We start from the raw sequence: 25,338 nt of genomic DNA on the forward strand, positions 1-25,338 counted from the left end.
AGGCTACTGTAATAACACATTACTTCCTGATAAAGCCTCCAGCTGGTATGCTCTTCACAGGCTCCCCCTTGTCTTCATGCTCTGTGTATATTGATTCTCATAAACATTTATTTCTGCAAGGGGGAGAGAGGAGGGTGTTGAGGAAAATCGCTCTCTCGCAAAGAGCATAATTGACGTGAATCGCAGAGGCGTTCGCACCATTACAGACGCTGTCTTTCTTCAAGGCGATGTCTGTCTTTCTTTCAGCCTCTTCAAATCCATCCAGCAGAGGGAATGACAGTTGACACCTGGAAAGATGATTGGTCATGTAAGAATGAAAGAAAGTGTGTATGCAGTTATTAGGTGCTTTGAGTCCCATCTGTAATTCAACATTGTTGTAAATTCTGTAATTCCTTCCATAGCACCTCCATTCCCTCATTATCATGCGAGACGCAATTCAGCTTGTTTGGTGAACGTTGAGAGAGACATAACACACAACACAACTATGATCTGAGGATGTTTTCAGCAGTGTAGTGTGAGCAATAGGGATAGGGGAATGTCTCTCTCTCTCTCTCTCTCTCTCACACACACAAACACTGACTCTCATCCACACACTCACTCACTCACTCACTCACTCACTCACACACACACACACACACACACACACACACACACACACACACACACACACACACACACACACACACACACACTGCTGTGTGAAAGCGCTCAGATCCGAGACATATTGCGTTAGGGTTTACATACCACATACATGTACTTTACACATATAATAAAACATTAATATGAAAAAACACCAATTGAGCTTTGGATTAAACTTTGCAATTGAAAAGGTTTAATACAGACAGACAGATAGACACCTCCATGGCATCCCTAGAGTTTCACACCTGGTGACCCAATAAAAGAACATAAAAACAGCTACCGGAGGGAGTCTACACAACATCATAGGACAACATCATAATACCTCACTGATTGAAGCCAAATAAAATTGAATCCTTTTTCATTTTTTGTTTGTTTGTTTTGTTTGACATTTTGCAAAGTCAAAAGAATACTGAACATCTTCAATGTTTAAAAAAGAGGCAAATGTCTGCGATGTTGCAACTGCATTTCCTTACATACTTTAAGATTGTGGGTCAGTAAGAATTCAATGTATGAACAGGAACCTTAAACTTCCTCTAGAAAATGACTTTCTGACAACGTTTGACAATCAAAAGTTTCACATTATAAGAATAGCTTTGATTTAAACCAAGACTGCACAGCCACTGCAAATGCCCTTAATTCCATCATAAGTTAATTTTTATTTTATGTGAAAATGGCACTACAAAGCTGCACCACAATGAGTCTTGTTAGATCTTCATCTGAAATAAGTGAATCAAAAAATAACGATTCCATTAATTCCATAAATGTGCGTTCTTTCCGATGAATATCTCAGTTCCACTATTCTTAAATCGTGTAAAAAAACAAAAACAAGTTGTTGTTATTTTGCTGCACAAACAAATAATCCAGAGGTTTATAATAACCTCCCAACATCACAGGTCCAGAAAGATGGCAGCTCTGTCATGAGAAGTATGGCTAAAAAAACACCAAACTATTTAGAAGATGAATAGCCAACAATAGCAACAGAGTTAGATAGAAATAGAGTTTCCAACAAACAAACATTCCTTCACCTCCCCATCCCTCCCCCTCCATCTCTCATCCCTAACCTCCTCTTCCCTCCCATCTCCCCACCTCCCATCCCTCCATCACAAACATCCCTCCACCTCCCCATCCCTCTACCTGTCCATCCCTCCATCTCTCCATCCTTCACCTCCCCATCTCTCCATCCCTCCACCTCCCCATCCCTCCATCCCCCCGTCCGTCCGTCCTACTCCTCCTCTCTGTCACGTACGGGCTCCGTGTCCTCGGCCGGGGTCTCTGGTGGAGCTGCGTCCCCCAGCGCTCCCCCCTTCCCCTCCCCCCCCACGTCCTCCTCCCCCTCCAGACCCTCCTCCCCCTCTCCCCCCACGCCCTCCTCCCCCTCCCCCTCCACGCCCTCCTCCACCAGCTCCAAGTCCAGCTCCTCGAAGGACGAGCCGCTGCCCACCGAGCCCCTGTCGCTGTGCTCCCTGAGGGGGCCGCGCTCGTCCCCGTCCCCCTGGTCCCTGGAGGGCGGTGGGGGTGGCAGGAGGCTGGAGGCCAGGGCGGGGGACAGGGAGGGGGCCAGAGAAGACTCCCTGCTCTCCCCCGGCTCTCCGCTCACCCAGCTGGCCTCGCTGTTGGAGTCTGCGCCTGGAAGCACAGGGAGAGAGAGGGGGAGACTGTGACGCTGCGAATAACAATAGCGTTTTTGTGCTGCATAGAACTGATAAGAGGCACGTCGGCCTGAGAAGCAGTTAAAATAATCACAAACAGTTGCTTGTATGTGTGTGTGTGTGTGTGTGTGTGTGTACAGTAGGTGCAGGTCTCTGAAGGGATAAGGGAAGTCAGAAGCAGATAGGATGTGTGTGTTGGGAGGCAAGAGTTGGCAGAACGCCCAGAAATATGAATGGGGACACTTATTCACCAAGATCTGCACTTTTAGATTGTTTCACAATGACGAGTGCTTTATTAACTAGAAATGGCGCTCAGAGAGAACAACCCTTCACCCCAGAATGCATTTTGTGGCTCTGTCCACTCCAACATTGAATGGGTTCTGAATGGGCCCATGTTACTGTACACTCCTCCATCGAGTTTCATGAGAATCAGTCCAGTAGTTTTGCGTGATCCTGCTGACAGATGTTCAGACGTAAACACACCACTGCAAACATGACCTCTCATCCTGTGTGTCGCTAATAACAAGTATTATTATTATAATAGAGAATAAGCCCTGGGAATAAAATATGGTCATTGATGCATTGTATTTGTAACCAAGTGTTACTGTGTGTTATAAATAACTTCTATGCTGCTAAGTCAGCCTAACCATGTTTGGTATCAACCTAGTCTCGCATAGCCAGAAATATCTCCACACTTCGTTTACGCTGTGCCAGCACCGGAGACAGGTCTGGCTGGACATTATCATTCTGCAATAGAGGGGGCGGGGAACGCAGTATTTCTTTAAACCAATCACTGTCGTCTTGGGCGGAGCCAGCCCCGGACGAGCGACGGTGCTCTTGCAAAATAGTCTGGATCGAATCTGATTAATTTGCGTCGCCACGACTCGCCAGTCTCGCCACTGATTAGGTAGTGTGACAACGAATGACAAGGTTTATTGCCAAAACCTACATCCGTTGAGTCGTACAAACCTGAAGCTAAATCATGAATCAGTTGATTATGCATGTTGGGGAAATGTAATATCATGTTGAAACCATAATAGGGATATTTAATGATTCCAGAATCTTGGCTCCCTCTTGGTGTGACCAAGTGACCAATCGGTGCCTGTCTATGCAAACAGGACACGCCTCATTTTCTGGCCCTCTTTAAGTAGAGACTAGACGTTCTCTTTCTCTCAAGTTCTCTCAACTCTCTCAGGGTCTGTGTTCTCCAAGTAACACCAGGATCCAAGCTTGTGCCTGATTGATGAAAGTCCATCTGTATCCGTGGAATTGCTGAACTGCTAGCTAAGATCTCTGTAGTCGACACCAGGGTCTTAGAAATTTCCACAAACTCTTAAAACGATCCACCTCTGGCGAGAGCAGAGGTTTTGAATGAGACATTTGCAACTTTTGAACTCTGAGACTGAAATCTAACCTATGCGAACATCAACGTTCGCGCCGCAGTGTACCATCACTGTTTCAACGGGAGCGCAGGCGCGCTGCCCCTTGTATCAAACCGAGCGACCGACCATCAGTCAAGTGCCTTTTCCATTCTTCGAGCCAACAACACCTCCGGACACCTCGCTCTCAAACACAGGTTGCCATCCAGCATTCTCTTTTGATGTGGTGTAATGCCAAGTGTTGTTTAAGCTTAGAGGATTTTGGATAGGCTGTGACATCATTAGTTTCATTTCTGCTGTGTTTTCATATTGCCACGTGTTTTTGCATATTATTTAATTGTGTTTTCATATTATTTTGATACAGTAATTGATAAGTATAATTTCAATAAATATTATTAACCTTTGATCACGTCCTAGCGTCATCACATGATCTAGGTCACTTGATTGAGTCAAGACATAAACTAGACTATTGATGAAGGTTATCTGTTCCCCTGTACAGAACAGGGTGGTGCCCCATACGAGTTGACAGAACAGACAGAACCGGCTGTGCAGTACAGACACAGACAGAACCGGCTTTGTGGTACGGAGACAGACAGAACCGGCCGGGTGGTACAGACACAGACAGAACCGGCTTTGTGGTACAGAGACGGACAGAACCGGCCGGGTGGTACAGACACAGACAGAACCGGCTGGGTGGTACAGAGACAGACAGAACCGGCTTTGTGGTACCGAGACAAACAGGACTGGGTCTCACTAGAACCGGCTGTGTGCAGCACTAGTCTCCAGTCTCTGTTGTTCAGAATAAAGCAAGAAAAAGGAAAGGTAGGTGTGTGTGTGTGTATGTGTGTGTGCGTGCGTGTGTGTGTATGAGAGAGAGAGAGAAGGAAGAGAGAGAAAAGGAAATAGATAAAAGAGAGCAGGTGTGAGCAGAACCAAAATGTGTGAATTCTGCCCTTAATCTATCGGCTCCCGGAGTAGAACCCGTCACGTTAACGACTTCACAGAAGAGAACAATTAGAAACGGAAACTTTATCCTCATCAGTCTGATCTAATACGGTGAGTTTACACACTGCCCCACATTCCCATATCGCTGAGGCATGTCTAATATTTTGGGACAGTCATCACAGAACAGAACAAACCTTTATTCGCCCTCAAGGGGGAATTTGTTCTGCGCAATCAAAGTCGGCCAAACTCATAGCCTAGAAAGTGTGTGTGCACAGTAGAACCTGACAAGTGAAAGCCAAACAAGGGCGTGGCATCGGCAAAACGGAAGGGCACACACTCCTTGCCGTCCCCCGTGAGTGTGGTGGGGTCAGTGACAGCGAGGGGAGGTCAGTGGACCGCAACACACAACAGACTCTCTCTCCCCCACCTGGTCGAGCGAGCCGTGAGTATGTCCTGTGTGTATATGCAAGACTGCATTGCAGATCTCACCTCCTGAGAAGGCTAGCATCTCACAGTGGGAGAGAGAAGCTTTGATTTGCCGCCAAGCTGTTCCGTTTCTGTTTATGGATACTGTGTGTGTGTGTGTGTGTGTGTGTGTGGAGTGAGAGAGAAAGCGTGTGTGTGAGAGAGAGTGTATGTATCTGTGCAAGCACTGCTGTATCCAAGAAGCTATGCATAACTGCTGTATGCATAGCTTGGTGTGTGTGTGTGTGTGTGTGTGCGTTAGTGTGTGTGTGACTGTGTGTGCGTGTGTGTGTGTGTGTGAGTGCGTGCGAGCGTGTGTGTGTGTTTGTGTGTGTGTGTGAGTGCATGTGTGTGTGTTACACTTATGTGTAATACTACTCTGTATTAAACGGGAGTAAGTCTTCCTAATGGACCATTAGTATCTCAGCCAGCCCATCCCTCATGGCTCACCAGCACTTACACACAATTACCACAATTACAGCCAATCAGAAGGCTCACCCAGCACTTATTACAGCCTATCAGAAAGCTCACCCAGCACTTATTACAGCCTATCAGAATGCTCACCCAGCACTTATTACAGCCTATCAGAATGCTCACCCAGCACTTATTACAGCCTATCAGAATGCTCACCCAGAATTTATTACAGCCTATCAGAACACTCCTTCTCTATTAAAACAGGAAGTGGATGTATCACTAGTCACAGAGCCTATTAATACACATGCACAGCTATCAACATAACCATATTAGTCACATTGCCTGCATGTAATTGTAGGTAATTACATCATGCTGGTAAGTCAATCTGGGTTTCGCCAGTCCGCTATGTGAGCAGAGGGACTGCGGTCGCTGGCTTTTTCTCCTGCAGGAAGAGGGAATGTCTGGTTTCATTATTATGGAGAAGAAGGATTCATTAGGCTGATGTGATGGTGGTGTCCTCAGTAACGTGATGAAGTAGCTCACACTGTGGGAGCAGAGGGATTATGGGAAGACAGAGGCGTGTGCTACTGTATGTTAGTGTGCTACAGCTAAGTACACGCTAAGTAATAGGACTATGATCACAATCATCAGTACTTAGACTGTCAACAGGTTACTATGGTGAATTGACAGGTTACTATGGTGATAGGTTACTATGGTGGAGTGATGGGTTACTATGGTGATGGGTTATTATGGTAGAGTGACAGGTTACTATGGTGATGGGTTACTATGGTAGAGTGACATGTTACTATGGTGATAGGTTACTATGGTGGAGTGACAGGTTACTATGGAGCTCGAGAAGGTATCCCTCTGTAGTCCTAACAGATCTGGGGTGCGTTCAAATTCAGCGATCATAGCGAACGTTTGCGAACGTTAGCGAACTATTTTCCGTTAGCTTTGTGTTCGCCGCAAACGTTTACTAACAGAAGCTGACAGTCTGGAGAGGTAGTTCACCAGTAACGGCACGAGGATCACAATGGACCCAGACTTACTGGAGATGTGCTCCCAGATGGGGATTGTTTTGATTTCGGTCACAAAACCCTCGCCTCTACCAGTGGCCAGTTCACTAGATGGGAAGCGACACTGTAGCAGTTGAACAATATCGAACATCTCATCATCAAAAAATTCAACAATGACAAAAGATGCCGTAGCAAGTCCTGTCTTGTTGAAGCCATTTTATGTCTAGTCTAACGGTATTTTGGAACATTGTTGCGTTTATGCGAACTATTTGGAACGTTCATTAAAAGCCGTTCAAATGTGAACTTTTGGAGAAAACATGTTCGTGACGAACGTTCGCCTCTGTTAGCTGAATTTGAACGCAGCCCTGGACTACGCCAACGACATCAGCCTGGTATCTAACCATGTGAGGCAAGCACAAGAGCTCCTGACCAGAGTGGAAAAGGAATGTGCCAAGGTGGGTCTTGGTCTGAATGCCAAGAAAACTGAGGTTATCACCTATAACACCCTGGAACATCTGCCCCTAGTGACAGCTGGAGGTACTGCTCTGAATGAGGTTGAGGACTTCGAATACCGGGGCTCTTGGGTAAACTCAACGAAACAGGACCTCAAAGTGAGGAAGGCGTTCACGTGGAGAGCTCTAAACGGCACGAGCAACGGGTGGAGATCCAACCTCCCCCGTGAAACCAAGCTTCACTTCTTCAACGCCACTGTGGAGGCCGTTCTCCTGTATGGCTGTGAGTGCTGGACCCTGAGCCACTCCCTGCAGAGGTCGCTGGACGGATGCTACACCAGAATGCTACGTGCAGCACTGGACATAAGTCATAACGCTCACGTCAGTACTGAAGATCTGTACGGAGAGAGGTCAAGGGTGAGTGGGAAGATAGCAGCAAGGAGAATGAGGCTGGCTGGGCACTGCTACACACACCGTGAGCTTCCGGCCAGCAAGCTGGTGTTAGAGGAGACATCTCCATGGCTCAAAGAGACCACTGATGAGATCACCAGGTGTGTGGAGGACCGGGATAACTGGGGATGAAGATGAGAGGGACGACCCGATGATGATGATGATGGTGATAGGTTACTATGGTGAAGTGACAGGTTACTATAGTGAAGTGATAGGTTACTATGGTGAAGTGACAGGTTGTAGGTACTATGGCGGAATGACAGGTTACTATGGTGATAGGTTACTATGGTGGAGTGACGCCCCACCTTCACGATGAAGACATTAGAGATACTGTAGGATTGAAATGGCTTGTGTTTGTGTCGTGTGTTTGTGTCGTGTGTGTGTGTGTGTGTGTGTGTGTGTGTGTTTGTGTCGTGTGTGTGTGTCAAAGTATTGAGTATTCCAGCGGATGAAATCAAATAACCTTTATTTCTGTCATGGTCAAATGAGTTTGACCTCACCTATCTCCCTGTTTATAAATCAGTACCTGTATCTGTGAGAGAGAGAGAGAGAGAAAGAGAGAGAGAGAGAGAGAGAAGGGGAGAGAGGGAGAGAAAGAGAGAGGGAAAGAGAGAGGGGGGAGAGAGAGAGGGAGAAGGAGAGAGACGGGGAGAGAGAGAGGGAGAGTATGGCGTCACATTTATATCAAAAGTCAAGAGCGCGTAAAACACTCACGGGCAGATTATGTTATTTCACGCGCAGATATTAACTGCGCACTCGCACGATATAAGTCCTCGCGCACAAATTCGACAACCAAGAGCAATACAGGCTGCCGCGGGCGTATGGAGCCACCACGCGAGAGTATCTGCTAGTCACCAGGCCTGTGCAAGAAGTACAAACATGTAGTTGTCTTAATGATATTTGTGAAGCATGTACAGTAAGCACTTAGATGGAAATTTGCGCTGTAGCCTAACCATGTAATTTTATTTCAGTTTCATCTTCTTTTATTCGGTCACATTCACCAGTTCACTACAGTTCACTGCAGTTACAATACAGATACACTACAGTTCAATATCTGTATCACCACTGTTATTAGTGATATGTCTCTGTTATGTGTGACAAATAAACATTTCAAATATTGTTGGTATTGTTGTTTGGTCCAAATCACTGCTAAAATACATATTTTAAAGGTTATTATGAAAACGTTTCAGTGCTTATTCACATTCATTTCAGTCTCTGATGGCCCTACTAACTAAATAAGAAAACCCAGACAGATTTTTGTGAGCAGCCGTGTTAACCCCATTTGTCTCTGATTTTGGTTGACTAACATTAATCGTGTAACTACGTTACACAGCTCAAAGGTAAGTCATATTTGGATGGTAGGCTATATCATATTGGTAATATCATATATCATATCAATCAAAGGTAATATCATATTTGGATGGTTATAGGTAAGCTAACTTAGTCTAATCTATTAACGTTATTCTGACTGTCTCATCTTCTAGCTTTAAATGTTTGATGATTAACTAGTCATGGATTGAGGCCTTAATGTGTTCCATTATGCGCTTGCTTTCCGCTGTTAACAGTAACCAGGCGGATGTTAGCTAGCCAGCAATTGTTTTCTCATACATGATTTGCCTAGAGAATCAATGAATGATGAATCAAACCATGTTGAGAGCTCTTCCCAGCTAACCCATTATTTTTCATGTAGCCTAGCCTGACCAATCACAAGAGGACAGTCCCTCCCTTGGTATCCGCCCCAAACTGTCAATCAGATTTGAATCGAGCTCGCAGAATTTAATGTCGAGCAAGAGAGGCCGGTTCGCACACGCAGACGCACACGCAGACGGCTGGCTGACGCTGGGGCACCGGCGTCAGCCATTAAACCTCTGGAACTTGTCCAGAAAGCTGCTGCTCGCCTGGTGTTCAACCACCCCAAATTCTCCCACACAACTTCCCTCCTCCGTTCCCTACACTGGCTCCCTGTAGCGGCTCGCATCCAGTTTAAAACTCTGGCGCTAACCTACAGGGCAATGAAAGGAACAGCCCCCTCCTACCTCCAGGCCATGGTCAAACCCTACACCCCCTCCCGACCGCTACACTCTGCTACCTCAGGGCGACTGGTTGCCCCGTCACTCCGAGGCTCCTGCGGTCGATCGACACGGTCACGGCCCTTCTCTGTCCTGGCCCCGCAGTGGTGGAATGAACTGCCCACTGATGTCAGGACAGCAGAGTCGCTGCCCATCTTTCGTCGCAGGCTCAAAACTCATCTCTTCAAGAAGTACTACAACAATCCTCCCACCTAAGCACTTATTGTATTATATTGCACTGTACTTTAGATTGTGATTCTTGCACTTTGCCTTCAGCACTAGATTATGCTCTTAGTCACTTGTTTTAGAAAGAAGATGCACTTGTGAGTTCTGGCAAGTAGTAGTACATTGGCTCTTCATACGTTAAATGCAATTATTGTTAGTCGCTTTGGATAAAAGCGTCTGCTAAATGACTGTAATGTAATGTAATGTAATGCAGAGCTACACTGCGAGCGTGCAGAAATCAAGTGCATGCGAGCAGAACTGAACTGAGCGCGAGGAGAAAGTGTTCAACTAGCAGCTACTCTCGCGCGTGGTGGCTCCATACGCAGCCTGTATCGCTCTCGGTTGTTAAATTTGTTTGCGAGGACTTATATTGTGCGAGTGCGCAGTTAATATCTGTGCGGGTGAAATAACATAATCTGCTCGTGAGTGTGTTTTACGCGCTCTTAACTTTTTCCATAAATGTGACGCCATAGTAGAGAGAGAGAGGGGGGGAGAGAGAGAAAGGGAGAGAGGGAAAGGGAGAGAGAGAGAGGGAGAGAGAGAGAGAGAGGGAGAGAGAGAGAGGGAGAGAGAGAGAGGGGGAGAGAGAGAGAAAGGGAGAGGGAGGGGGAGAGAGAAGGAGAGAGAGAGAGGGGGGGGGGGAGATTAGTCCGTTCTGACACAGCATGGGCAGCATCTCAGTTAGACCCCGGCGGTTCTCTGGTCGCTGGTCTCCCACCCAGGAGGAACACAGGAGGACAGGAGGACAGGAAGAGAGGAGGACAGGAAGACAGGGCCCAGATGAGACCTTTTCAGGAGTGATTCAAGTAAGAGGCACGACACACCTCCCATCTCACACACACACCCCAAAACACACCTCCCATCACACACACACACCCCAAAACACACCTCCCATCTCAGACACACCCCCCAAAATACACCTCCCATCTCACACACACAACCCAAAACACACCTCCCATCTCACACACACACACCCCAAAACACACCTCCCATCTCACACACACACACACACACACACACACACACACCCCAAAACACACCTCCCATCTCTCACACACACACCCCAAAACACACATCACATCTCACACACACCCCAAAACACACCTCCCATCTCTCACACACACACCCCAAAACACACCTCCCATCTCACACACACACACACACACCCCAAAACACACCTCCCATCTCACACACACACCCCAAAACACACCTCCCATCTCACACACACACACACACACACACACCCCAAAACACACTTCCAATCTCACACACACCCCAAAACACACCTCCCATCTCACCCCCCCCCCAAAAAACACCTCCCATCTCACACACACACACCCCAAAACACACCTCCCATCTCACACACACGCACACACACCCCCCCCCCCAAAACACACCTCCCATCTCACACATACCCCCCAAAACACACCTCCCATCTCACACACACACCCCAAAACACACCTCCCATCTCACACACACCCCAAAACACACCTTCCATCTCACACACACACCCTAAAACACACCTCCCATCTCACACACACACACACAAAAATACACCTCCCATCTCACATACACACACACACCAAAACACACCTCTCATCTCCCCCCCCAAAAAAACCACACCTCCCATCTCACACACACCAAACACACCTCCCATCTCACACACACACCCCAAAACACACCTCCCATCTCACACACACCAACACACCTCCCATTTCACACACACCAAAACACACCTCCCATCTCACACCCCAAAACACACCTCCCATCTCACAAACACACCCCAAAACACACCTCCCATCTCACACACACACACACACACACACACACACACACCCACCCTAAAACACACTTCTCATCTCTCACACACACACCCCAAAACACACCTCCCATCTCACACACACACTAGGGCTGCTCGATTAATCGGATTTTAATCTAGATTACGATTTGGGCTGTCAACGATCATTAAAACTAAATAATCGCCATAAAACGATTTTGCACAAATCAAGCGCACCCTACACTGCAGAGCTATACTGTGCTTGGCCCCTCCCCCACCCCCCAAAGCCCCAAAACAAACACTTCAAAGCGAGACGAGTTGTCAAGCGAGGCGCACGCATGCTCCTCTCGAACAAAACACGACAAGAAGAAGATTATGGCAGCAGAAAGAGAGGTGGACAAGAGAGCTAAAACAACGTCAGTGGTGTGGAAACACTATGGGTTCGCGGAGACAGATTTGGACCAAGTTGACACGGTGTGTAAAATTTGCTACACAGTCGTAGCTGCCCCTCAAAGTAGCCCTTCTCAGTCCCGTTGTCGCATTCCGCTCACTCATGCCAGACAACAGTCCTTTGCCGGTCCATTCACTTTGCCGTCAAAATAAATCGGTGTCGGCCTAGTTAGAAGAGGCGCTCATATTTACAAGTGTCAGATAAACATGAAACGTCACTTACCTAAGCAAAAGGGTCTATTTTAACAAATGCTGGGTTTTGAAGCCTCGGCGCTTCCATTAAATAACTTATTTAGACGCGTTCTGTCCTAGTGAAATTATTTTTCCGAGGTAGTCTTCTTCTGTGGTGGTGGCGGTGCTTTGAAGCTTCTTTATTTATCAGTTTTGGCACTTTTATTAATTTATTTTCAAGGTCAAGGTTCACTATTTGTCTCCCAAAGAACATTTTTAAAAAGAAAAGCCACTGTCAACATTTTATAAATTAATTGTTATCAAAGTCAATAATTTGATTTGTTAAGAAAATGTTAAAACTTTTGATTAAAAAAAAAAATTCAATGAATAATCGTGTTTAATAATCGTGATCTCAATATCAAGCAAAATAATCGTGATTATGATTTTTGCCATAATCGAGCAGCCCTAACACACACACACCAAAACATACCTCCCATCCCCCCCCCAAAACACACCTCCCATCTCACACACACACACACACCCCAAAACACACCTCCCATCTCACACACATCCCACACTGAAATGTCCCTCACACACCCCAGAGAGAATCCCTGAACTGGTAAACACTGGATCGCAGAGGAGGAGAAGAGAAGAGAGGAGAGAGAGGAGAGGAAAGGAGAGGAGAGAAGGAGAGAAAAGGAGAGGAAAGGAGAGGGAGATGAGAGGAGAGGAGAGGAGAGGAGAGGAGAGGAGAGGAGAGGAGAGGAGAGGAGAGGAGAGGAGAGGAGAGGAGAGGAGAGGAGAGGAGATGATGGAAGAGGAGAGGGAAAGAGAGGAGAGTGGTGGAGGGGAAAAGAGAGGACGATAAATGCTCCTTAATTAGCCCATCAATACGCAGTGGTGTTGTCATATTGATTGTACAGTGAGTCATCTATGATATTGTTATCTAGGAGAGAAATTAAGGTACCACACACACTAACACAGCACTCTGTCCAGTATTGAAGGAGTAGTAAAGGGGAAAATCATGTTTAGTCCTGTTTTAAGGTTACTTATGATCATATACAATGGTTCAGATCAAAAAGTTGACAAAACTAGCACTTTTGAGAAAGTCTGATAATTGCTCTACCACCGTTTAGGTCATACAATGGATGTGGGTGGGCACCTTGAAAAATCTTTCAAAAACATGTTAAACTCTCAATTTCAAAGACAAGAAGCTCACCGAAGGGGTAATTGGTGTCCGTTGGTGTTCTGACATCAAATTCGCCGCAAAGTATGAATCCTGTAGGGTTTTATTGATAATTTACTTGTATTGACGCAACCGTTGTAGTTGTATAGATCAATCCGCAGAGGGGATTCAGGAAGCGGAACTACTTACGGTAGCTATTGTTATTGTTTATGTTGCTAGGCTACCTAGTTTGCGGAGGTTTACACATGTATGTGCTGCGACTAAATAGTTCTATGCTAAATATTTAAAAAAGCCTTTCCAGATGAACTAGAATCTTACCTTTTGGTGAATTATATGTCAGAACGCCAACTAACACCTTGTGAGTTTCTTGTCTTTGAAATTGAGAGTTTAACATGTTTTTTGAATGATTTTTCACGGTGCCCACCCACATCCATTGTATGACCAAAACGGTGGTAGAGCAAATACCTTCCACGCATGTGGAAAGTGTGTTAGTAGAGGGAGGCAATCTAGATGTTCCCCCCCTCTGGGCCGCTTGGCCCGGAGTGCCGGAAGAGGGAACGGCATCTAGCCCCCTGCCTCTATGACGATCAGAGTGGGCCGCGATCAGGAAGACGCTCGGAGGTAACTCAGCCCACTAAGACCGTCAAAGAGAGCCACAGGGGGACTGCTGCTCATTATAGTCCCTGGCCTCCACAGGCCGACGATAGTGGAATACCAGAAGAATGCAGCAATACCCCCCAAAAAGAACACACCGGCAGCTCCGAGTGGAAAGCACTAGCGATAATTTAGATGAACACGCCGGCGGCTCCGAGGCCCACATGCTACACGAAGGGGTCGGCGGAGAGCGCTCTGACTAGGATGGGTAAGCCAATTGCAGCCTATAAGAACATGAATAGCCACCAGGGGGAGCCCTTAACCAACAAACATGCCATTTCACCATGGATGTATTAATAGAAATAATAATTAATTATAATTATTATAGCCAATATTAATTATAATTGTATTAATAAATATATTAATTATTAATTTACTAATAAGTTTATTTATTAATAGTTTCACAAGCAATTACACTATGCATTTTAAATAAGCTATATCTGCACAAACCACGTGAAATCCGCAGTGACACTAAACACAACTTGGTTACGGTCCGCTCATCGCTTTTTGAGCATCCAAAATGGCCTGGACGCCAGGCCCGAGGTAGCGTTCGTATGCCGATGAAGGGGTCCAGGCAGCGCATGTGAAATTGTACACCTGCTACAACACTTTTAACCGACAGAGGCCGCAGCCGTCTGGACTCAACACGATGGACTATAAATGCTGATAAAACCGAAATGTTAACGGGCATGAAGGTACATCAAATGTGGAGCAGAACGCAGTGAAATGAGACCATGCCATCGTATTGGTTAATGTGGTCTTGGCTAGACAGCTCTCATGTATCGGGCAGCGGATTACAGGAGGGCATCAGGGCATCGTTCGGTCCAGAACCGTCTGCCGAAAAGGAGGGCAGACCAGGCCGTACGGGGCCACAGCCGGGCACAGTCTGCGGAACTTCTGTAAATCGAACCGGGACAGCGAGTCAGCAATTTGATTGTTGAGGCCGGGGATGTGGACGACGTGGAAAATGAAGTTCCCCTGCACGGACAGCCGTGTGAGGCGGCGCATGAATTTATTAATGAACGGAATGTTCGAACGATAATCGTTGATAATATTCACGGTGACTTTCGTTATCGCAGAAGAGAAGCGTTTCCTAGACCACTGAGGGCCCCACAAAATACTAGCGACGACAAAGAGATATGCTCCATTGCGCCGTGGAACTGACTTGGTAGCGGTGAGGTCAGTTCAGTAGGCCGAGCGTTAGAAAACCGGTTACCGAACATATCCCCCAAAAACCACTGAGGTCGCGGCATCAATAAACACCGGAGGGACACGGACGAGCCATAGCCGACGTTGTAACAAACAGAAACGCCGTTCCACCCGTCGCACAACAGGGACCAAAACGGAGGTCCGAATGACAGCCCACGTCCGAGCTGACCAGGTCCTGCAGCACTCGACGGACTGGGCCAGCGCAAGCAGCCGGGAAACAAAGAGTGGCCCGGAGACATGACGCGCATGGCGAAGTTCAGATGCCCGAGCAAGGAGAGCAGCTCCCGTGCGTCGCTCCGAATCCAATCTAGCTTCGAGGGGCAGAGAGCCTGCATTTTTTTACGCTATCCAAGAGGATACTGAGGACTCTACCTGTTTGCACGGGCTGACCGGTTCTCGTCAGACAGAGGAACGCCCAGCCGGGAGAAGGTGCTACGCAGGGGCGTGATACCAAGGCCTGGGTCGGCTGAGGGAAAATCGACAAGTTAAAACCATCCAGCAGGCGAAGAACGAACGGGAGCCGGCATTCATTCAGCAGGACCCAGCACAAAGCCCCGGAGAATCCTAGGGCTGCTGCGACAGCCAAAAGCCAGCCGAACCTACAGGCCGTGCCACCAGACGCCGAATAAAGCCACCATCAGAGCTACAGACAAACGACTTCTCACCGTTTGCATGGACAAGTTCAGGTCAGCTAGCTAGCACTAGCTATCCATGTCGTCAACGTATAAGGGCATAATTACCGAATACATCCACGATAATTATGCCGCGTTCCAGATAGGATTTTGAGCCCGTAAGTTACGACTTCAAGTCACGACCCATGACTTCTTAGCGTTCCAGGCAAACTGTCTGAGTGAGTGGAATTCTGGATACATGTAAACGAGACAATATGGCAAAAGCTTGAGATTTGTCACGCTGTCAGAGCTGGCAAGCTAAACATTGTAGGCCTAATTTCGCTATGCTAAGAATCATACGTTACATATTTGTATTTATTGACATCATCGACTTTTCGCCGTTTGCATGGTCAAGTTCAGGTTCACCTTACCATTAGCTAGCTAGTGCTAGCTAGCACTAGCTATCTCGTCAACATATTTGGGCATCATTACATACACATAGCAGATGTAGTGCATACTCGTTTGAATTATTTTGATTACGTACAAATTTACTTTACGTTGCCCTAAAGTTATCTTTGTCGCCGTACCCATGTGGGCTGCCATCTTGTTTAGAGGGCTGTGAGACGTCAGAAAGCGCAACTGGGAGTACATCGATCTGGTACGAGTTCACGGGTGGGAAGTTACAGGTTTGACTGCCATTCCAGTGCATTTTCAGGTGTAGAAGGTTGGAAAAAACACGGGTTATGGGTTGCCTGGAACGCGCCAGTACACACACGCAGCAGATTGCAGAGCATAATCGCTTGTATCAAATTGATTACAATGCACAATTCACATTACGTTGCCCTAAAGTTACAATAGGGGTAGCCTGATGCCACCGACCCAAAACTATTTAGAAAGCCAAAAAATTGCAACAATTGCTAAGGTGCATCATCGTTGTTGTTGTTTCCGAAAACTAGGTTCGGACACGGCTGAAGGCAATTCAGCTATCGTGACCTAGCTAGCATTAGCTACACCAAACGGCTAACGCCAGCTGCGTGGTGGCACTCACAAATCATGGGTGCTAGCGAGTAGAGCAGCAGTTCTGCTGGATTCCTCGGGCTGCAACAAAATTGAAACGCAAGAATCATTCAGCTAGCATTAGCAATCTCAATATAACGATACCCTTAATGTGCAATATGTGAAACCTTGACGAACATTAGCTAGCTAGCAAGCGAGCAGTATATCCGGTCATGTAGCTAGCAGCCAGTGAACTCACGAAACAAGTCAAGAAGGGGGTATTTTGATAAACTGATTACATTTCGAGAATCCACATAGATACGTTCTCGCCTGAACTGCTAACATTTCAATAGTGAATAGCACTCAGCGTACATTTACAACAGTTGAGTAATTGCGGTGGATGAGGCATGAACGACCCGTGACATCAGCGGCTCATGAATGAAACCCAGCGGCTGGCGGCGGAGGTAACGCTTCAAAGATGGACTTTTCCCAACTCCCAGCGCAAGCCACGCGAGCAACGTGACGCAACTGAACCATAACGCAACCACAATCAAAATTATGGCACAACGGTGTTACAGAGGGATGTGCTCCTCGGCCCCGGAATCCGGCCGCTCTACGACGCCACTATACACCACGGACCGGCGCGGACATCGCAGGCAGCAGGTAGCAAAATGCACCAAAACACAAAAATGAGCACGGAACGCAAGAGCAGAGAACACGGAAATGACGTGAATGAATGAATGAATGAATGGCAAGAGCGAACAATGACATGTTTTGACATCTTAAAAACATGCGCTCTAGCGAGCTGAACCAATGCTATGACAGCTGACAGTCAGCTGGTGGGTTGCGTCATACGGGGTGTGACTGATTAGCATCTGCCGATTAGCCCGGCATTGACGTCCATGCCTCGCCTGAAGTTATGTCGGAGACTTCATTTTTGTCAACGTTTTGATCTGAACCATTGTATATGATCATAAGTTACCTTAAAACAGGGCTAAACATGATTTTTCCCTTTACTATTCCTTTAGCTAGTGTGTGTGTGTGTGTGTGTGTGTAGGGGGGCAGTGTCCTATAACAGCACTGAATACATTTCAGACATGCTTGTCAGGTATATGCCCAAAGGAGCACTCAGGTCCTCAGGTACTGAACTCCTAAAGGCCAAATTATACTTTGTTAGAAATGACGTCACTGTCGACACCTTTTTGTGTCGGACAGGGGTGTCTTGCACCTACCAAACAGGGGTGTCTTGCACCTACCAAACAGGGGTGTCTTGCACCTACCAAACAGGGGTGTCTTGCACCTACCAAACTAACTAACCTCATAGACGCCGTCACTTTCAGCGCACAGCTTTGTTTGGATAGCTGGATAGAAGATACGTTCGTTGCCATGGAGATGCTTTGGATTCCTTGGTTAGAGGACATCCTAAAATAACGAAAGTGCATTTCCTTGTCCAACTCTCGCATCCGTTGAACATGCAGGTAGACCTACTTCCCTTGAATTTCTCTTGTTCTGTTGAGTGGACCAACCGACTACCTTCTCTTTCTTTTCCTCCTCTCTCAACTAAATCACATTTAAAATCTCTTCCTCCTCTATAATCTCGTCTATTTCAGCCATAGCCCCGAGTTTGATGTTGTCATAGAGACAATCAGCCACGCGTCTGCAAGTTACCATGGAGGTGATCAGACACTTCGCAGAAGTATTAATGCTAAATGTCGGTCGATATTTTTCATACCTTTTCAGCCTAGCCTACAATCACTAGCCAGGACCTAGAGACACAGAAAGGCAGCCTCCAGCCTGCTTGTGAATCCTCTGTATACATTGGTGTATATCCTGTTATGACTGTATTTAGATGTGTATACCTGCAACTGGCACGTTCTGTTTTAATATCTGTTTCTTTTATGGCTCTGCGTGCTACTAACCCTATTCTGCCTCCCCTCTCCCTAGTGCCTCTCTCTCTCCCTCCTATCTTCTAACCAGGTCCAGTGGATGCCCCACTGTCACCAGCAGACCAACCAGAGTCCGATAGATACCCCTATGTCTGCTGTGGATGTCCAGTACAGCCACTAACCCTGTCCTCCTCCGTCCTCCCTAGTGTCCCCCCCTACTTATACTCTAAACAGGTCTTGTGGACACCCCACCCCACCCGCGTCCTCGGCCAAAGTCCACCTAATGACTCCTGGAAAGGCCCCCTCCCCCCTTGTGACTAGCTCCTTCCCACTCTATCGTCAGCTGTCCCTATCCAGCCAACCCCACCCCTATTTACTCTTGGCTCTCTGCTTTCTGTCTCCGCACCTCTGCTTTGCGGCATTCTCTATGAGCCTGTTCTGCTAAGTGCTTACTGTGCTTTGTATGATTCACTTAAATATCATATTAGAGACTACAGGGATAGCTAACACATAATGGCCTACCATGTAGGCAACATCTCTATTTGTGCACTCTCCTGTTAGTCATGTCTCTCTTATGAAGGATCTAGCCCATGTTTACTGCTCTATAAATGTTCTTAGCCAATAGACAAACATTTTCCAGGAGCTTGCTCGATCGTCTCGTTGAGAGAGGTCAGGGAAGAATTTTTACAGCTCACTTTACTGGCCCCCGGGTGAAAGAGTTTTTTTTCTTCCCTCTGGAATATGTAGGGGTGGGACGTATCATAGCCCACCCTCCCATTGCTCTCTGTAAAGCGCATTGTGTTGCCTCTGTGTATGAAATGCGCTATACAAATAAAGTTTGATTTGATTTGAAAGGCACTAGAATAGCTCATTAAAGGTAAACGGAAGACTCTCTGTACCCAGAAGGGTTCACACCACGAACCACCAAGCCACGTCCCCAGGGACAAGAGGACCATGAACACACAGACCCCCATGACTAGAACACCCCCCCTCCTCTCCTCTACACCTCTCCTCTCCTCCTCTCCCCCTCTCCTCTCCCCCTCTCCTCTCCCCCCCCTCCTCTCCTCCTCTCCACCATTCTAATCTCCTTTTCACACCAATCTCATTATCAGTTCCAGGATTCCACAGATCCAATCCTGTCTGTAATATATACACCCTCTCTCTTTCTCTCTCTCTCTCTCTCTCTCTCTCTCTCTCTCTCTCATTCTCTCTCTCTCTCTTTCTCTTGTTTTCTTGTCTTTCTATCTATCTACCAGAGGTGTTTGGGGCTATTTTCAGAGCATTAATACGCTTGAGAAACATTCTGTTTATCAACCGGACAAGTCCTTACAAAACAAAATCACAGGAGCGAAATAGACTAGATAGAATAGATCAAACAGAATAGATCAAACAGAATAGATCTGGACGCTCCATGGCGTCCACCGTTCATCGCTTGCTTTCTCTCGCTGCAGGAAGTGACGCTGAGCGACCCTGCGAGGCGATGCAGCACACCGTCTATTTCAGGTACTTGGGTGGAAAGATCCGGCCCCCCCGTCTTCTTCCGGAAAGGAGCTTCCAACAAAACCTGACTCTCCCCCTCCCCTAAAATAAACACACCAACTCATGACAAAGCGATCGAAGCTCCTCTTGGTGGGACGCCGCTTTTAGAAAACATTTGGCTAAATGAGTTGGTAAATTGGTCCCGTTGGGACGGGGAGGCTGCTGATATGAAGAGGGTGAGAGACTGAGGAGAGGAGGAGGACCAGCAGGTAGGAGGAGAGGAGGGAGGGAGGAGAGGAGGCTGCTGATATGAAGAGGGTGGGAGACTGAGGAGAGGAGGAGGACCAGCAGGTAATTAGTAGCAGACATGACAGAGGTGAGCTGGTATGAGAGAGAGGAGGGAGGAGAGGAGGGAGGAGAGGAAGGGAGGAGAGGAAGGGAGGAGAGGAGGGAGGAGAGGAAGGAAGGAGGAGGGAGGAGAGGATGGAGAGAGGAGAGGAGGGAGGGACGAGAGGAAGGGAGGAGAGGAGGGAGGAGAGGAAGGGAGAAGAGGAAGGGAGAGGAGGGAGGAGAGGAAGGAGGGAGGAGAGGAGGGGAAGGAGGGAGGAGAGGAGGGAGGAGAGGAAGGAGAGGAGGGAGGAGAAGAGGGAGGAGAGGAGGGGAGAGAGGAGGGAGGGAGGAGAGGAAGGGAGGAGAGGAGCGGAGGGAGGAGGGAGGGAGGGAGGGAGGGAGGGAGGGAGGGAGGAGAGGAGGGTGGAGGAAGGGAGGAGAGGAGGGAGGAGGAAGGATGAGAGGAGGGAGGAGAGGAAGGGAGGAGAGGAAGGAGGGAGGAGGGAAATGGAGGAGGACAGGAAAAAAGTCACAGTTAATGAAAAATAGAAAAGAGAGAATAAGTTTTTCTGCTTTTTTTTTTTATTAAAAAGACTTTAAGATTTCAATCTCCATGGAAGAACGTGTTCTCATATTGCTTGGTTGTGTTTTTGATGAGGAGTCTTGATATAGTGTGTGTGTGTGTGGGGGGGGGGGGGGCAGACACTGTTCCACATCCCAATGTTCAATCAGCGGTTGGTCTCACAGCAGGAGAATCACACCTCAGTCCACTGGTCCAGCAGGAGAATCACACCTCAGTCCACTGGTCCAGCAGGAGAATCACACCTCAGTCTGCTGGTCCAGCAGGAGAATCACACCTCAGTCCACTGGTCCAGCAGGAGAATCACATCTCAGTCCACTGTGAGCGATGGCTTTTGCAACCTTCATCCAACTAGCCTTGATGTGGGCTCTGTGTCAGCCCATCCAGGAAGGCTGATTCAGGGTGATGGTCTGTTTAAACATCATCAGTGTAATCAGGGACTAATTACACATGAGATACAGGATAATTGTTGTGTAATTGACAGTAATTAGGAGTGGGTATACTGGTCCTGAGATGAGCCTGAGACAGCCCACTACCGTCCAATCAACAACAGCTGGACTGTGAACCACATCTATCTATCTATCTATCTATCTATCTATCTATCTATCTATCTATCTATCTATCTATCTATCTATCTATCTATCTATCTATCTATCTATCTATCTATCTATCTATCTATCTATCTATCTATCTTTCTATCTATCTATCTATCTATCTAATACCCTGCTGGTTCTATCTCTCTCTATGATACCCTGCTGGTTCTATCTATCTCTATGATACCCTGCTGGTTCTATCTATCTCTATAATACCCTGCTGGTTCTATCTATCTATCTCTGGTCTGCTGGTTCTATCTATCTCTATAATACCCTGCTGGTTCTATCTATCTATCTCTGGTCTGCTGGTTCTATCTATCTCTATAATACCCTGCTGGTTCTATCCATCTATCTCTGGTCTGCTGGTTCTATCTATCTATCTCTATGATACCTTGCTGGTTCTATCCATCTATCTCTGGTCTGCTGGTTCTATCTATCTATCTCTATGATACCCTGCTGGTTCTATCTACAGTATCTATCTCTATGATACCCTGCTGGTTCTATCTATCTATCTATCTATCTATCTATCTATCTATCTATCTATCTATCTATCTATCTATCTATCTATCTATCTCTATGATACCCTGTTGGTTGAGAGCTCACAGGAGTAACACAACACAACAGAAACAGGTGTGTTTGTCAGGAGGGTTTCACAGTGTTAACAGCAAACCCTTAATGAAGCCAACAATTAACTGACGACATGTAAAAGCTTGTCGGCATGAAAGACTCTCAGGTTACATGAGATCCCCGAGGACGGACTGCTCAGCCGGATAGAAATATTAATGATCTCATCTGCTGTGAACCACCACTACACACACACACAGACAAGATGGAGTCCAGCAGTCTGCTCCAGGTCTGTTTATAACTGACTGACTGTTTCATGATTCACGAGGTCTTTACATACATTAAGCATTGATGACCAGACTGGACTGTTCAGAGCGGGAGGGCGCTTTCCTCTTTCTTCTGGGTTGTGTGCGGCTGAGGTGGTGAGTGTGTGTGTCCGTTCCACACACGCACACACACATACATGCACACACACTCACTCACACAAACACACACACACACTCATTCACACACACACATGCACACCAATACACTCGCTCACTCTCTCACACACACACACACACACACACACACACATGCACACCAATACACTCGCTCACTCTCTCACACACTATGGGGTGTGATTCGTGCCAGCGTAACAAACACTCAGTGCTTTCGTCGCCTGCATTGCGTGTATAAAGGTACTTTGGCGAGCTGATTAATAGGCGTGCATATACGCACGCGTTACGAGTCGCTCGCATTCTCAGAGGGTGACGTGTCAAAACTGCCGTGCCACTTTTGCACACATGCATGTAACGTTTGCACGCTCGTGTTAAAGGACTATGCTCGTTTTTGACAACCTGGACCTTATTTACGACATATTATAAGAAGTTTGACTCACCCAGATCACTTTTGTGTTGTTCGGAGGCAGGTAGAAGAAATTTAAAATCCAGCGCGAGCCAGTATATCCATGTAATGGCGGCGCACGGGGCAAAGGGAATGCAGCTTCTAAAAATCCATTTTCGGCCGCTAAACGGTTGTTTTCATCAATCACATTGCATGAATCGACAGTTGATATTCCTCTACGCGAGCCATTCTTTCGGTTTTCAAATACGTGGTCTGTAGCCACTGTAATATGATCTTTACACTGGCTATGCTCCCTCACATTCTCTGCGCTACGATCGGATTGTTGCTGACGAATGACGACGACAATATTCTCGGCACCAACTACGATCGTAGCGCAGAGAACGTGAGCCGGAGAATAGCAGGCTGCGCGCTGGCCTGTGCGCATGCGTGCTGGAGCAAGTGGGGGAGAGGCTTCTAAAGATCATATTACAGTGGCTACAGACCATTTGAAAACCAACCGAAAGAATGGCTCGCGTAGAGGAATATCAACTGTCGATTCATGCAATGTGATTGATGAAAACAACCGTTTAGCGGCCGAAAATGGATTTTGAGAAACTGCATTCCCTATGCCCCGTGCGCCGCCATTACATGGATATACTGGCTCGCGCTGGATTTTAAATTTCTTCTACCTGCCTCCGAACAACACAAAAGTGATCTGGGTGAGTCAAACTTCTTATAATATGTCGTAAATAAGGTCCAGGTTGTCAAAAACGAGCATAGTCCTTTAAGTCAGCGGGCACTAGAAGCTGCTCATTTGTCCATATTGAATAAAAATTAAGAATATTTATTTGCACTCAATCAAATTCCAGGACCCTCCTTGCATAACTTTTCCTAGATATGTGTCGTTTTATCTCCACTATCGCTACATTTTCAAATAAGAGCGCGCATCATCAACTAGCTGTAGCATAGGGGTGCTGAGGATCAGCACCAAAACACGTAGGCTATAATAGTATAAGAATGTATTTTGTATTTTGACATACAGTAGGCTATGGCGCAAAAGGGATTGTGAGTGTAGGCTACACTAATTAGCCTACAATCAACTAGGATGGGCTCCATAGCCTAATGATTATCAATCCCAGCTGTGCGTAATTATGCGTCCTGTGTAGCCTATAAATTGACCTTGCTTTTCATTGTAAAATATTATGCTAGATGTGCTTCAGTTTTAGGAGTCAAACCATGGCATGCCAGCCTTAACACGTGCGGGCGTTTAAACGTCTGTTGCGTACGTTGGCATGGCACGTTCCACACGTCACACTATAATATTAGCAAACCACACAAACGTGTGTCTATACGCACGCTTATTCGTTTGATCAAACCATAAGGTGTAGTGTTAGGTGTCAGGTATTTGATGCACATATTAGGAGTGACGTGTCAAAAGTGCCGTGCCAACGTTCAAAACATAGAAGACCCGCTCTGAGAGACAGAGAGATTGAGACAGTCTTTTCTGTGAAGGAGGAAACACGAGCAATATTTTCAATCATGCTTTCCATTGATGAATCACGAATAATGTATATAAACAGTGCAAATAAAAAATAAATCGAAATAATAGGCCTATTGTGCAAAAAAAATAGCCAAACGAATTGTAGGCTACATTTGAAAGTGTTCAGCCTGGTGTAGGCTGGCCTATAGGCAAAGAAATGAATGCATTGATACTGCAAAATGGTTTCATTTGAGCTGAACACTACACAACTGATTTAATAATTTCTATAATATCAGGTGATTGCTTTGTATGTTACAAATTAGTTGAAACAGTGGTAGCGATTTGCAACCTGGTAGCCTACAGTCTGGGGAAGCGTTGGGCCTTCCCGCGCCACCACAGAAGTGGGTCTTCGCTCGCTCCAGCTCATCTTGAGTTGACGGCATAGTCCTCCTCCCCAAAGAAAGACCTGTAGGCCTATTGTTTATTTCGATTCATTTTTATTTGCAGTTTTACATTATTCTATGTGTTTTTTTGTGGACCAATGTTTGAATAAAATTTGGCTTCAAAACGACATCTGGTAATTTACCTACATTTGATTTATTTTATTTAGAAATAGATAGCCCTCTATTGACAAGAAACACGTGTATCTGAACATTTGTTTTAAATTGCGAAGAAAGAGTCATTCAGATATTAGGCTTTATTAAAAACAAGTTGCTTAACATGTGCGAATTCCATTTATTGAGAATGCATTACCAATTGGCAAGGACGAGATTAGAACCAGCTATGATTTAAAGGCAACTGACCTTACACGTGCGGCCGCTAACAAGTCTGCTGCGCTAGCAAG

The 25,338-nt window shown here is 46.6% G+C and overlaps 1 protein-coding gene across 1 annotated transcript in view; it reads right to left on the reverse strand.

Moving 5' to 3' along the window:
- Positions 1-870: 870 nt before the first annotated feature.
- The window catches only part of tex264a (testis expressed 264, ER-phagy receptor a), a gene marked incomplete at its 3' end in the record, with an annotated part of 160,071 nt that continues 135,603 nt past the window's right edge, over positions 871-25,338 (reverse strand). Inside the window, exons 4-5 of the mRNA XM_084446072.1 lie at positions 1,981-2,265; positions 871-884 (exon numbers count right to left, since the gene is read on the reverse strand). Of these exons, the coding sequence (XP_084302198.1) occupies positions 871-884; positions 1,981-2,265 (299 nt within the window). The remainder of the gene's footprint in view (positions 885-1,980; positions 2,266-25,338) is intronic.

The sequence above is a fragment of the Borostomias antarcticus genome (assembly GCF_949987555.1).
Source record: "Borostomias antarcticus genome assembly, chromosome: 11".
Lineage (NCBI taxonomy): Eukaryota > Metazoa > Chordata > Actinopteri > Stomiiformes > Stomiidae > Borostomias > Borostomias antarcticus.